The 16,036-nt window shown below is 46.6% G+C and overlaps 1 protein-coding gene across 2 annotated transcripts in view; it reads right to left on the reverse strand.

The window, feature by feature from the left end:
* The window catches only part of RNF128 (ring finger protein 128), a 39,564-nt gene extending 24,598 nt beyond the window's left edge, over positions 1–14,966 (reverse strand). The window contains exon 1 of one of the 2 annotated variants that reach the window (XM_051630470.1): positions 14,564–14,966. In XM_051630470.1, coding sequence (XP_051486430.1) covers positions 14,564–14,966 — 403 coding nt within the window. Of the gene's footprint in view, positions 1–1,200; positions 1,673–14,563 lie in introns of those variants that run through there. The other variant, XM_051630469.1, reaches the window with a different exon arrangement.
* Between the last annotated feature and the right edge of the window lie 1,070 nt (positions 14,967–16,036).

Genomic DNA, 16,036 nt, shown 5'->3' on the forward strand with positions numbered 1-16,036 from the left:
CTGTTTCCTTGTCTCACCAGAACACTTCTCTCCATCGCTAACAGACAAATCTTCTCCACCCCTTCTAAGAGGGGTGCTGCAAGGATATAATTATTTTTCAAACCAGTCATAGCTTTAAGACTTATTATTCATTTTCACAGTTGTATTTCTCTCCAGGAGATGTGGCTTCCCAAAGCAGTGCCACTTAGCAGAACACCAACACACATCTGAGGTGTGTGTGCATTAACCCAACAACCAGAGACGGAGAAAACCACCAAAGCCAGCTCTCCCTGCCCCACCACAGCCAGGACACCTGCTTGTGCTGGTACCAGAAGGCAGTTCCACAGCTTTCAGCTCAAGGCTGGTTCTTAGGAAACACAAGCCTGAAATGCAGCCAAATGTCATTCTTTATTTGAAAGATGGACAGTTCAGAGAAAGACAGAACAAACCAAAACAAACAAAATACTGCTGGCAAGTAGGAGGTTTTCTACAGCGAGAAAGGGAGGCTCTGCCACCTGACCCTGCAAAAGGGAAATAGCCTTTAGAGGGCTTTAGCCACTTGCATTGGGAGTGGTATTTTGCCAGTGTGGACGTATCTACAAACGAGCAAACCTGTCTCATATTCTGTCTATTTCTGAGCTGGCCAGTGCATAGGACGTGGGGAAATACTGTGACTGAGTGTGGAAACCCAACCTGTTTCAGGCCCCAAATTTACTCCAGACTTTACAGGCTTTAAGAAACCAACCATCGATTCTGAGCAGCTACCCAGTCATTCTAGAAACCCACACAAAGTGGAGACACTATTCCCACCTTCACCCCATGCACTCCCACGGCCAGTGTCCTGGCTCACCCAGGCCAGAGAGCTCAGGCAGCTCCCTGCTCACCCTCAGCTGCAGCTTCAGCTGTCAAGATATCGTTACTCATTAATCAGAGAAAATTCAACAACAGCGGCGCCTTGAACAGCACCGGCTAGTCCAGGCAGAAACTTCCCGGACAGGAGAGTTAGAAAGAAGCTCCAGCCCCTCGCTGAGCATCAGAGCCGGGTTTGTTCAGCCAGGGCTGAGCCAGCTGGGGGTTAAGCCAAGACATGTCCTGTTCTCGCACCCTACAGAAGAACGGGAAGGGGCAGCTCCCAGCCTAGGGACCCTTCTCTTCCCAATCCCCACCCCACCAGCCTAGGGACCCTTCTCTTTCCAAGTCCCTCGCCAGCCGGCGGCTCACCGTGGTGGGACATGGGCAGCACCTCGTTGCCGGTGCCGCGGTAGTTGTAGATGACGGCGGCGGCGGCGCCGCGCTCGGCGGCCAGACGGATCTTGTCGGCGAAGGAGCAGCCGCCGCCGCGCTGGATGAGGGCGAGCCAGCCCGGGGAGCTGCCGCTGCCGGGGGGCGGGGGGACCCCGCTGAAGTTGGTGCCGGCGCTGCAGGCGTTGAAAGAGTCGCGGCCGTCGGGCAGCACCAGCAGCCCCGCGGCCGCCTGCAGCGGCGAGTCCTGCCCGTACAGGCCGCTCTCGCTCGCCTCCCAGCCGCTCCGGTTGCGGTCCGTGCCGTCCTCCCACGACACGTTCAGCCAGGCCGTCCACACCACCGCTGCTGCCGCCGCCCCCCGCGGACCCGGCGGCGGGGCAGCGCAGAGCAGCGCGGCCAGCGCCAGCACCGCGGCCCCCGGCGACATCCCGGCACGGCCCGGCCCCGCCGCCGCCGCCTAAAATCACCGCGGTCTCCCCACCGCCCACGGGGGAGGAGCGGGGCCGCCCCCGCCCGGCACGCCCCGCCCGCCCCGGGAACCCTGCCGGGAGTCCCCGGTCCCGCCGCGCCCCCGCAGCCCGCGGCGGGGGAAGCCCCCAGGGGTCCTCCTGGCCTGGATCGTTTCCCGGGACGGTGGGTCACCACCCCAGGTTCTGGGACGCGGTGGTTCGCCCACCCGCGATCACCTCTCAGAAGTGACGGTTTCCCTCCTGGTATCACCTCTCAGGGGCCACCGGTGCCCCCCGAATCGCTCCCGAGAAGGGTGGATCCCCCCCCTCCACCGCCTCCATCACCCTCTTCCAGGTCGCCTCCCTGCCGGCTGCCTGGCTGCCCGCATAGGCAAAGCACCAGGGGTCCCGACCGGCCTTTGGGGACCCCCTGAAGGGACCGACCCCAGAATAGGACCGACCCCAGCAGCCCGTGTCCAGCCGTGCACCAGCCCGCTTTGCACCACTGAGTTAATATTTGCTGAACACTCAGCAACACACACTATCAGGCCTGCCTGAAACTGGTTTATGGAGTACTGGGCTAGCTGTGTTAACTCCCTGCCCATTGTTCCTTGTGTCATTAGACATACGCTATAAACCTGCCACTTCAACCAAAAATGCCTTCTTCTATTTACATATTAGTTGTGCTTGTATGGTTAATTATTATTTGATCTATGCAACTCACAATTAAAATTCACGTTTCTTCAGGGCTCTGCAGTTACTTTTTGGCAGCCAGTTTGCATTTGGAAGTCCCTTGCTCCAGTGCTTACACATTGTTCTCAGTTGTCCCACATCGGGTTGAGCGCTTGCAGAATCACTGCAAACATGCTGAGGAGCCCCACCCGGGCATTTGAAGCAAGAAAGGGAGATAACTGGAGAAAGAACAACATTTCAAACTCTTTTTCTCCACAGGGCTGGTCTTCTGAGTGAGAGGCCCTGCTCCTATCAGCTGCTCCACAGGAATTGCCCCCAGCACCGGGAGCCACTCAAACGCATCCCCAAATGACACGTGCCGCTGTGCACAGGCTGGGCCTCTGGATGGGAGCCCATCATTTAGAAAGGATTATTCCTGTGCAGTGATTACATGGCACAAGATCAGCTGCTGCCTACGCAATCGCCAACAAAATGAGTGTAAACAGCAAGTTAAACCCTTTCTGATACCAGTCGGCACCGCTTAGATTTTAAGGCAGGCTTCTGGCTGGTTCTGAGTCCTTGTGGCTGATAACTGATAACTTGGCATTGATCTGTGGTGCACATTTTCCTTCCGTTCCACCTGTGCTAAATGCAGGACAGGGAGCGCTACACGGTCAAACCTGACTGGGGCTTGAATGAGCACCCGTGGGCAGGGGCTTTGAAACCAACCAGCTCCGCCAGCACCGCCCCCTGCCAGCACGGCATCTACAGGATTTTGTAGCTCAGTAGCACAGGGAGATCATCAGCGTTTGGTTTTGCTGCTGCAATTGCAGCATGCAGAGCAGGTAATGAAGAGCAGATGAAGCAATTTGCCAAAAATCAATATTGCTAAACATGCACAGCCTGATAAGCCAACCCTTTTGTCCTAACCCAAACAAACCTCTCATTTTCCATTCCACATCTAAGCAGATAACTTATTTCAAAAGAAATATCTCTAGCTATAATAAAAACTATATCTGTAAGCAATCAGGGAGATGTGGTTTTGCTTTGAAACCTGTAGGTGCAGAGAAGAACTTAACAACACTGAAAATATATCCAAGCTTTAAGCCATGGACAGCAGCCAAACTGCTCAGCTCCAACTGCCTCCAAAGCTGTAGGGATGTTTAGCTCTAGTGTTTTCAGTGAGACAAAACTGGACCAAAGGCAAAGACTGGAACCTCCTCGGGATACAAAACCTCTTATAGTTCTGGGGAATTTTAACATAAGCCTAAGCCACAGTCTCTTACTCCTCCACACATTACAGTTTGTAACATGAGTATAATAAATCAACAGGATGGGTGCAGGTGTTTGCAGCTGCAGCTGTGCATGGGTGCTCCAGCCTGGCTTTGGGTAGTGGTAACTAGCTAACTTTGTTGCCCTTTGACAACAGTTGGGAAATGTGCCTGCTGTCCAGGCTGCTGCCTGGTGGCAAGCTGTCCACAACACATTTGGTAATCTCACCAAAATTAATATGGAGCCTAAACTTGACCTTCTCACCATGCAGCGCAGAGAGAGGTAACAAGAAACAAACTTGTCCTAAATGTGATGCAGAGGTTTTGCTGCCATGGCATTATTTTGGTACCAAGTTTCTGATGCCTTGCTCAGGCAATGTTTCCACTCACTTGAAATTACTGAGTAAGCAAAGAGCAGGCATGAACAGAAAGCTTGTTCACCTTAGTTTAGGAATTTCTCAGGTTGGCAGAGCAAAGGAAGTCGAGTGTTTTTACTGGGACAAAAATGTGAACACTTGTGCTGGTAGTGGCCAGTCCTAACTAAACACTGGAAGACACTAGCTGTGCTTGGCGAGGCAGAGACGCCACTTGCAAGAGGCCAACAGTCCCTGTGCATCCTGGCATGGTCAGAGGCTCCCCTGGGTTAGCACAACTGAGAGGGTTTTGGGGAGGTGGCTAGGACAGTGTGAGGGTGCAGAGGGACACCCCAGCAGAGTGAAACCCATGTTTCAAAACCAGCATGCCAATGGTATCTGGTTTAAGCTGCGTATCTCACATTGAGAACGTTCTGGGCTGTCATTCATTAAATCTTCTTCCAGAATGATAATTCATAAAGAGATCTGGAGCCTTACTGAAGTGTATCCTTCACTCCTGAGTGAAAAATGTGGTTTCTCTGATAGCTTTCAGGTGAGTTACCTGAAATTCAGTGAATTGAGTGACAATTAAAAATAGTCCTTGCCACTAGGAAGCCTGAAGGCAAGAGGAGAGCTGATAGGGGTTTTTTTGCTGGTTGGTTTGTTTTTATTTAATTTTTTCCTCTTCTACATAAAAAGCAGAGATTTTATAGTATGGAGAAAGCACATTTTGTTTTGGAGAAAGAGGCCAGACATTGTAAGGGCTGTGACACACAGTAAGGAGTAGTGTAATTTAATTCTACATTTGTTTGAAGAGCTTTCTAAACATTTCTAAAATGAAAAGCACTGTAGCCCCTGGTGGCTACAGAGGTGAGAATGACAGGGTAAGCAGCATTAATGGGCTCCCACAAAATCAGAAGCAGAATTACTTCTAAAATAGGTACAGCAGGAAGCCGTTCCTGGTGAAGATCTGAAGTTTTTAACCTTTAAAGATTTTTATTATTTAAAAAAGGCTGCATAGTTTTGCTTTTTATTTTTGTCCCTCTGGCTACTGGTGGAGACTCTGAGAAGTTCAGAAAGTAAGGCATGACTTTCAGATAAACAAAATGAAATCCTGGGAACGCTGTCACTGCCTTCTACAGGGGTAGACCTGTCATTGTCTGGAACTTTACCTTATTTGAGTAAATATTTAAACATCCTTTTTCAAGATTAAAAGAAATGTGTATGTTAAATATTGCTTTTTAATGTCAAGCCAGATCACTCAGGGCATCTTGATGATGAGGGACCTGTATGTTCATGTCCTTCAAAACAGCATTTTTTTCTTTGTCAAGTACCCAGCTCTGGATCTCTGTCTTTGAAGGACACTAGAAATCTCTGTTAGGGCAAAGCATTACAGGAGCTGGCACTGAACCCTCCAAGCACTGCATATGGATCTGAACTGTGTCTCTGGGCCTTCTCCACTGAACAATGAAGTGGAAAGGAGAAGCACTTGCAAAAATGGAAAAAGCAATCAAAAGGAGAGCTGTAAATTGAAACCCAGGACTGAAAGTCACAGGACAAAAAAAAAAAAACAAAAACATCCATGAACAAAAGTTACCCTGAATCACAGGTTAAGGATAAGGGATATTGCTTTTCCTCATCCAAAACCACTTCATGTTGAAGGGGCTTGGGTGGGTGACTTGCTCCAGAGTAGGCAACAGTGTGGGCTAGAGCATCCCAAGTTTTTAAGCTAGCTGAAAAAAAGGTCAAGGTATGAGAATGGAGCTTGTGGCCCTTTGCCACTTTACAAAGAGGACAGGCTCAGGCCAGAGGAGGTACAGAGGCTGGAAGGCTCCCCATCTTCCTGCCTGCAGGACTTCTGAGCTTCCAGGAGAATCTGTGGTGGTTCTTGTGACTAGATGCAGAAGGTTGCCAGTTCCAGCTAAGTTTCACTAGGAACCTGGGAGCTTGTTTGGCTCTAACACAACCTGGAAACTCCAGCCTGCAACTGGAAAAAAGAGTGCGTCAGATAGCCCCGAGGGCTGGCACCAAACACTTTCCCTCAGCTAGCCAGATGTGCGCAGGAGTCCCTGGTGCCAGGGAAGCAAACAGTTTTTCTCTGTATTTCTGGCACAGTGGGACCAATTGTTGTGACAATGCTACGTGTGCCCCAGGGAATGTGGATAGAACACTGTCAGCAGACGCAGAATGTACAAAAGGGCTGGATCCTCATACACCAACAAAAGTTTGCATGCATGCTTCCTCCTGTCAGACACTTGCAAATTCATGGAATTATGTTTTCCATCTTTCATTTCAAAGGAAGCTGTTTGATAAGTTGAAGCAGTATCTAAGAGATGCAAGCAAATTAAACTGAAGATAAAAGCACTCCCCACAGCTGACTACAAGAAGCCTTGAGCAAAAAAACCCCACATCTACAATTCCTGTGAAAAACTAAAACAACAACAACAAAAAATACAAGAAAGGCCAGAGCTTGCCAGACAACACATACTTCTGGTCTGGTTTGGTTTCACATGGAAATGAAGCATGGTGCTCCTCAGGCCTGTTGATTCAGTGGTGGTCTTGATTCAGTGACAGTGGAGTTTCCAAGCAGGGGACTGAATCAGTGGTTTCCTTCCCCTGCAGTGTGTTGGGCAATGTCCTTCTAGCCTGGGGACCGAGATTTTCCATAACATGTATGTAATGCAGCGGGCCAACTGAGGAGCATCAGGTGACTGGAAGTCTGAACACATCTTCAAGAGCAGAACACTTGGTCCTTTGAGGAAGAAATGAGTCCAAGCCAAAATATTTGCCATTTCTGGGTTTGTGCCTATGCACAAACTATGTGGCCACAGATTGCAGCTACTTGCAGAAATCCCTTGCACATCCCTGAGGAGCTTTGTCATCCAAGGTACCTGTGTGTCTAGTTTCAGGTCTTACTTCATCTCCATTAAAATTGTGCAAGCCCCAGTGAAAAACCCTCACTACATCCCACAGGGAAAGCTGAGCAATGACTCCAGCCAGTCCTGAAAACCTTGTTCACAGGACCGAGGCAGCCGAAGGCAGGAATGCTCTGAACTGGGGCTTTTAAGATCACACAACTGTAAAAACTCAGCATTTACAGCATAATTAGGATGTCAGCATAATTAGGATTTCAGTTGTGACAAACTCTGGTGAGCCCAGTAATGTCAGTGGGAATGTTGCCAACGCTTCAACAGGCCAAAGACTTGCCAGGCTCTCTTGTTCCTTCCTTCCACACTCAGGAACTGCTGACAAGCTGCAAGAGGCACCTGCCCCCCCAGCAGAGACAGCCCAGGAAGGGGCCCGGGAGAGGGACACACAGAGCAAAACATTCAAATGGGACAACCAGGAAGGAGAAAAATCCTCTCTGGGAAGGTGTGGGAGATGTAGGGGTTTGGTGCTCAGGATGGGATGGCCTGAGCTCCCTGAGGGCCACCCAGCACGGGGCAGCTATCATGGCTCACATGGAGCAGTCAGTGCTCGGTCCCTTTCTGAGAGGGCTGTGGAACTGCCTAAACCACAGATCAGCTCTAGACTAAACAATTTGTTTGAGGACATACTTTTTTTCTGAGATGTTCTGGCACATGACTTCAAAGCATGATGGGCCTGAAGTGCAAAGCTGGAAGCCAGAGGTGCTGTTCTGCCCTGCCTGACAGGGGGTTAGGTCCAATGATGCCTTCCAGTGGATCCTTCTTTCAACATCTCCCCTTCCTTGAGATGGAAGAAATTCTAAACCACAGATGGTTTTTCGTCTGCTCCTCAGATGATGCAAAGAAGCTCATGGCTGTGGCTTGGGAGAAGGTTGGGGAGAGGGCAGCTCACTGCCTGCAAGCTCTTCCTCAAGTGTGAAATGGACTGTATTTGCAGCAAATACAGATATTTATAGATTTCTTCAATTTATGTACAAATACAATTCGTATTTCAGGGTTTTGAGTTTTTTATATATATTAGTGTTGTCACTCTTCAGGGGGATGCACATGGTAATACACTTTGATGCAGGTGATCCTTTTATGGCTCTACCAAACAGCCTAGAAAACTGCATAGAAAGCAGCTGTAGATTTTAGCAACTACAAGCAAATTGATGGCCCCTATTAAAATATCTTCTAAATAACTTATATAATAACTACCCTAAAATGCTTAGGATGAATTTCTAAATGAGACAGTAATAAATGCACCTATAAAAAAGCTGGCTTAGTTTATCACACGCCCAACATTTCCATGTACAAATGGCACAGTCTGGAGTCCACTGAAATCAAAGGAAACACTTCCAAATCTTCGCAACTTTTAAGAATTTATTTTTTTGTTTCCTGTAAGGATTCTGTATAAATCCTTAGTTAGAAAGCCAGCTGCACAGGGAGGTAAGTAGCCAGGACAGTAAATTGCAGTAAGAATTTTAAAAGAAACAAAAGGCTGATCCTGAAAGACACTTAGTGAAATCTGGGTCCAAAGCATATTCTGAAAAATCTCTGACCTGTTGCTGCTTAGATCACCTCCAAAATCTGAAGTCGGCTCATTTTTTTGTTTTAGGGGAAACAAGGTATGAAATCATATAGTTTTCCTGACTGTTCTCCCCCTCTTCCTTCCCCATCTCCCTGCATATAACTTTCCTGCTTGCCTACACGGATGACAAATGTCAGCCAAACTCAGCTAAAATCTTGGAAAATTTGAAAAGTTTCCCACAAGTTTTTTAAACCTCAGCAGCTGGTTAGAGGACAGAACCCCCTGTCAGTTCCTGCAGGTCCCTCAGCAAGCACGTGTTGTCTGGACTGCCAGCTGCCAGTTGCCCCTGCTCAGGGAGAGGCCCACTGGCAAGACAGTGGGATTTATTAGTTTGAGGAACAAGGAAGCTAAAGGACTTTTGAGCTTGTGGTGGGAACAGAGGTGAAATCATAAGGACAAGAAGGGGGAAAAGAGGAAAACGTTACTCATGGGGAATCAGGGGACACAGGGTCAGCAACTGGCTCTGCTTTCCTGCAGTGCCGTGAGTGCAAAAGGTGTATTGGGCAGCAGCACAGCCTGAAGCTCCACCCTGGTGGAAGTCAGCACCCTGAGCTCCTGGGGAAAAAGGTCTTCACCACACCCACTGTGCTTCTCCAACAGGGACTGTCCCAGAACACTGAGAGACAATGCATGAAATGCCTAAATCCACCTGAGCAATGCCCTGAACTACAGGCGCCTTCAAGGAGATCAGAATTTAATCTCAATCTCTCTTGAGCTTTTAGCTCTTAGCTATTTATGCCCACAACCTTCTCAGGTGGTCATGCTCAGGCAGCTAATGGTTTTCCTTGTTGGCTTTCACTGATCCTTCTGAGGTGTGGCACAGCAGTACCAGCAGGGAGGAGAGGCACCAGGAGCTGACCCTCACCAGCACACTGCAATGCAACCGAGGATTCACATCACTCATACCTGCAGGTGACCATCAGGCTTCCACCATTACATTTTCTTCTCTTCAGTTTTTGGGTTTTAACAACTAACACAAATTCAACCGCCATGGAGTGACTGATCAGGGAGGTTACACTGAAAAGTGATTAAGAAAAGCTCTGCATGTTCTATAATATATTATACTGTATGCTTGTAAAGAGAAGCCAGATTGACTCGATTAGATGCAAATATTTCTTCTTGTACTTTGTTTCTGGTAGATTAAACAGCTATCTTCCTCTTTGTAGGGGAAATGGCTTGCCAGCAGGTTGGCTTCTTGTTTTGGTTCTGGCAGTTAAAGTGTTGCAAAGCCTTTCCTGAGCTTTGTGAACTGGGGAAGTTCACAAGAGAGCCACTCTGTGGTCCCAGGGCAAACCTTCTGCTGCTTTTTCACAGAAGCAGAATCTGGCTCCCTGTGTATGTTCACCACCAAGTTTATGGATGAACAAGTGGGACACAGAATGTAGTCACATGAAATAAACCCAGTGCTCATCCCATCGATTACCTTGGGAACTAAAGAAACAGCTCTGAACACCAGGGTGGCAAGGTCCTGGGCTTTGCTAGCTCCATGTTCTGGAAAAACTCTGGTAAATCCCAGACCTGACCTCAGCTCTCTGCAGCCTGAGCTCTGTGGAGGTGAGCACAGCCTACAAGGGATGTTTATCGCTGCTTCCTTTCTGGAAGGAACAGGCTGTCTTCTCTGCAGCATGTACAGTCCAACCCATCTCTGAGCAGGACAGCTGGAGACAGGCCACGCACCCAGGGCCATATCCAGTTGGGTTTTGAGTGTCTCCAAAGATGGAGACTGCACAACTTCTCTAGGCAACCGGCCGCACTGGTCAACCATCCTGTGAAGACTTTTTTTCTTAGGTAATGTCTTGTTTGTGTCCATTGCCTCTATTTCTTTCACTGGGCACCACTGAGAGGAGTCTGGCTTCATCATATTTACCCTCCCTGGTCCCATCAGGAATCTGTACTCATGGATGAGAACTTCTCACACCTCTTCCAGACTCAGCTCTCCCAGTCTCTCCTGGCAGGGGTGGCTCCCACAGGCAGGGCTGTGTTCTTTGCCCTTCCTGCTGCTGCCCTCCCTGCTTCAACACCTTTCACAGCATCAAAGCCTTGAAGCCTCTTAGACAATTTTCCCAGACAATAAATGGAGAAATTTAGTCTATGCTATGAAAACACTGACTTCATGGAAGCATCGGGACTGCTGTTAGCAGAGCCACTTACTTCACAAGGAATAAATGAAAGGGCAAGGTCACGGCATCTGCTTTCCATGGATATTCTTGGAAAGCCATTTGTTTTCCTGTGCAGGTCCCACAGACTGTTCAAAGCTAGGACAAAGAGTCTGGCTTTTTCTATAGTAACCAGAGGAAATGACTCAAAATTAGCTGTAAAAAAGAAATTACTCTGAAGATCAAATAAGCAATGATATTTTAGAGAGTTTAGATGGAGAATCTGGGGAGGACTTTATACCAGCTTTCAAAACAAAAGATAAAACCATACTTCATTGTCAGGTATTTAGCCCACAAGTTTACAATAAGTATTGCATGTACAGCTGATATGATCTTATCTCAAAAACTTCTGAGATAACAGACGTTAGACTTTGAGGCTACAGAATATCCTGGAAACAAGCTAGAAGGAAATGCAGTTCCACAACATTATAGTTTTTTTTAAATTACTGTCAGGATTGCCAATTGATTCTATTGTGCAGAAAATCTGAGATACCTGCTTGCTTCTGTCGTACCACAGTTCTGCCACGGCACTGTTCTTCAAGCTTCTTAACCAGTAAGAGAGTTCCCCTTCACTGGGTCTTAGTAAATCCCTTGGAGAAAACCTTTCAGAACACACTTGATCTTTTAGCTGAGCTGCTATGTTGAACTAATATCCAAATGGCAGCAATAGTGGTGTTTTAATTTTATGTTATGTTTTTAATACTCCCATCTCTCTCCTGTTTTCTGTCGTAGGTGGACAGGGAAAAAGGGAAGCAATCCCAGTGACGAGAGGACACAGCCCTCTGCCGGGCCCTGCCAGCAGTGCTGTGTGAGCAGGGCCCCAGCTGGCAGCTTGTGCCTCTGCACAGCAGCCTTATTCTGCTACCCTCTGTGCTCTGGTATTTGTTACTAAAAAAGGAGCCCACCCCCAAATACCTTCTTTAAATTTGGCTATGTTTCAACAACTTGGTAATTCCTGGAATTTCCATTTAAATTTCAAGGAGCAGTGCTGGAAAAACGTTGTTATAGATGCATATTCCATTTTCTTGCTGGAGAAAATCGATTAAGTGCTAGAACTACTAAACCGAGACATTTTTCTTCAATCAAAAACTTTATCTCTGTATCACTGGATCAATCTAATTTCATGCCAGTAAGACACAAACACCTACAGAAAATCTTTCATATTAAAGTATTTTCCCACCAGTGATTGGTGTAATTGGAGAAGAATGGGACAGTTGTTACTAGTATCTTGGTCTCTAAGATTTTCCACTGTAAAAGTTATTAATGTCCTGGTTTTATCTTTTATGTGCGTAACAAGAAACCAACACCCAGTAACCAGTAAAACTGAGGACAGGTAAAAGGAACTGCAGTAGAGGACAAGGAAGAAGGTATCAAGAGGGGAGGTTTTTTCCTTTGTTTCTTCCCAGCAGCTTTAAATTACCAGTTCCTGCACACCTGGACTGTGTCCAGAACAAACTATTTAATTGCTGTAACACTGAGTGAGTGTTTTATGATGTGAAATACATACATAATATTGTAATGTTGCAACAGAAAATCAGGCTGGTTAGCAAGCTTATTGATTTTATGTTAAAGCAGCAGGAAGGGAGGACGGCAGGAAACTGCAGCCAAGGCCCCAGGGCCTAATAAATAACCGAGGTGATGGGATTCCTGCAGCCCTGCAGGGCAGCTGAGCAATACAGAGAGATGACTGACTGAAGATGTCAGGGCTGGCCGCAGCCAGAAGTGGCTGATAACCCCAGAGGCTGCTGCTCCTTCTTTCATCAGGAGCTTGCAGGTCACTGGCAGCAGCGGGGCAGATTTTTCGCTTGCTGCTCTGCCAACAGGGCATCTTATCTCCAAAGGTCCCCAACCAAAATAGCAGAGGGGATTGATCCCCCAGTCTCCTCAGACCTCTCTGGGGGATGCCACCATTTGCGGATTCCAGTCAGAGAGAATTCCTTCCCCAGCCCTGTGAACAACTCTACTGTAAAAAAGGAACTAATCTCCAAGCACTTCTTTGCTCTGAACGATGTGCTACAATGACACCCTCCCACACCCAGCCTTCTTCTGTTTCACCTAAAGAACGTATGGCTCCACACTTTGCCCTGAGGGAAACAACTATAGAGAGAAGATGCTTCTGTACTGATTACATTAAGAGCTCATCACACTGAAGTAGTTTGCCCTCACAGTGTTTAACTCACATTATTTCTGGACTGATTTATTAACCCTCTTTGCCACCAAATAGATCATAATACCTGTTTTAGTCCTACAGGACGACTACAGGAAATAGTCCTATAAAAATCACAATTCCTCTTTGAGGAAACTAAAGGAATTAAACTAAGAAAGATGGGACTTCATCGCTCATGAAATCCACTCTCAGGTGATATACCTGTTCTTTCAAGATTAAAACAATCTTTTTTGTTTTAGAAAAAAAAAATATCTGAAAAATTAGGGTCTGCTTTTGGAGCTTACCTTAAAAAATGGTCTGATTTCTGGAGTCTAGTTGAACTGTTGGGTTTGTGACATGCCAGGTACCCAGCATGTCTAAACAAGGTTCCACCCATTCTCCTTCACTGACCTGGGGGGGGATGGGCTGCCCTGCTCACACTGTGGCCCAGCTGAGGCCACCACCACTCACACGAAACTCAGCTGGCACCAATTTGGCAGCTACATAAAGCCAGTACAATTCTTTCTTTATTCACATGGTAGTATGAGCTGGCATGCTCCAAAGCCAAACAAAAAAAGCAAGTTCATTTGAATCTTGACATGCCGGTCACTGAAATCTAAATTACTTTCTCGAGAGGTAGAACAAAAAGCTTTGGTGTACTTGCTACACATTTCCAGCAAAACATTTAAGCTCCATTTGCAAACAGTAGCTCTGTCATGATGTCAGGAAAGCCAAAGCTGGCTGTGTAGTACAACAAGCCACTGCACTTTCAGTGCTGCACAACACATTTTTGTGTGTCGTGCCAGACCTCACTTAGGAGGCTTTTTTCTTTTGGAGCTGAGCCTCACACCGTGGTTAGGTTTGTGAAGCACCTGTCATGCTCCTACAGGTGCTTAATGGAGACTCCGAGCCAGCCTGTGTAATGGCTGCTGTTGGCTGACTCCTGTGAACTGCCCAGATGTGGGCTCTACAGCCTGGAAATTTCCAGAAGTGGCAACACAAACCAGCACAGGGATGTGATCCATAAATGCTGGCTCATCTCCTGACTAAAAATTGCTCAGTTTTCTCACAAAATCAAGCAAGACTTAAGCCACAGGATTCCTAGTACAGCTCCACCAAAGTGTATTTCATGGAATTAGCTATGTATACTTACGCTTTATACTAAAATGCTTATTAGACAGGTTGACCTAGAGAAACACACACAGAAATAAAAGCCAAGCATTTCACTATCACAGTTAGCTTCTCAGTTCTTCCCTAATAACAGATCATTGCTATTAGGGCCAGAATAGGCAATTCCAATAATTTTGTCTAACCTTTCATTAAGGAATTAGGGAATCCTAGAATAGGATTCAGAAAGACTTAGAACAATTTGGGGGGGGGCAGAAAAAGCAGCAGCAAGATCTGGCTTGCAATCTGCAAAGCATATACCTATGCTGCAAACACTTTTAGATTAATTTCTGTCCTCTGACCTCGAAAAACAAACGAGTGTTTTCAAAGCAGACACTATGGGCTTCTCTACTAAAATAATTTGCATGTTCTACAAGTAAGAAATGGACTTAAGAGACTTGCTGGTCTGGCTGCACTGTACCAAGCTCAGAAGGTAACATCAGAGGGTTCCTACTAAGCACTGAAGTCGACTCAAGACGCACAATCCATTTTCTTTCCCATTGAATTTCTTGATTAAAGCAACAATCACTCACAAACACAACTGCTTCCTTATAAGCCTGGCTGTGCTGTCCTGGACTAAACTTCAGAGAAATGCTCAAGTTTCAGAGCTTCACACTGCAGTACTCACCGAGATGTGACATCAGGACGGTGCTGTTGCCCTTGTCCACTGCATTGTAGATCACAGCTGCTGTTGCACCCCGTCTGGCAGCCACCTTGATTTTTTCAGCAAAAGTGCAATTGCCTCTTTCAATCAGTGCTATCCACGGTGGTTTCATGATGGTGAACTCGGTATTAGCATCACAGGCTAAAAGATTTGCAGATTTTGGAATGCTCACAAGCCCCTGAGCACTAAGCAGAGGAGAATTTAATCCATACAGGCCACATTCACAGTGCTTGGACACAGTTGTGTTGCTGGCACTGTTGAAATAAAATAAACTCACAGAGGCAGTTACAGAAAATGCCTTGGTAGTATTGAATAAAATGCTAACTACCAGGAGGGAGAAAAACCTGAACTTAGGTATTTGGTTCATTGCTTATCTGTATAAGCACAAAATTTAGGTATCTACAGATAGATTCAGCTGGTGGCAGTTGTTGTTAGCCCACAGCCTGCTGAAGAGTTTGAAATTTCAGTTCCAGTAGGAACTTGACACCACCCAGGCAAGTCCTCGAGGTATCAGTGAGCTTATCTGGAGAGGGGGCTGGGACACAGGTGACACACCTACCTATTGTGAAATCAAGGTGCAAACTGACAGACCTGCAAGTAACTTTTGGCCCTTTCTGCTCCTTTTTCACAAAACTCAGTTCTCCCCCTCCTTCTCTCCCATTGCTGCACAAATTCTAGCTTTGAAGAGGCTTCCTGAGAGAAGCCTCGAGCCCCCTGCTCCCAGTTCAACCTGAACACCAATTCAGGGACCCAGGTCGTCTTTCATTCCATGATGTAAGCTCAGGGTTCTCACTTCACTGTGATGCAAATGACCTTGTTAAAAGGTCAGAAGTGGGAGGGGGGGAAATGTTAAAAAAAATTACCCATCTAATGGACTAAGATAGTAAAGTAATTCCCCAAATTTCTACTTTCAGATTCTTCCAGTCATCTGCTCTGTCAGATGCAGCTTGCTCTGGTGTTTATAATGAAACGATTTTAACATTGATTTATACCAATGCAAGAGATGTAGAATCATCTAAACTGATCACAGAACCAAACTCTCAGCCCACTTTCACACTCTAGCTCACTTTCAAGATTGACACTGAGAGGTTTGAATGATTATCACACAAGTCTCCATTTCTGGATGTAGATTCTTTCTCTGAATTAAGTCAGTGTTGTGTTCCATGACGATTACTAGTAACAACTCCTGTTTTATTGTATTAGAGCAGAAAAATGAAAACCTTACTCATGTCAGAACTCTGTAGTCCATAATGAAAATAAGGACAAATTGTCAAGTCATCCAGACCTTTTTCCTGTTTTTCTGAGAAGCTGCAATTGCTGGTATATAATTTGATGGAAGCTCAACTAAGTACTCCTGTAAAGATTTTTTAAAAGAGTAAATGTGACTGTGGAGAAGATTCTTGGAAAACCGAAAGAGCTTTCAGAAGTGAAAAAAAA

This window comes from Apus apus, chromosome 12 (genome assembly GCF_020740795.1).
Source record: "Apus apus isolate bApuApu2 chromosome 12, bApuApu2.pri.cur, whole genome shotgun sequence".
Taxonomy (NCBI): domain Eukaryota; kingdom Metazoa; phylum Chordata; class Aves; order Apodiformes; family Apodidae; genus Apus; species Apus apus.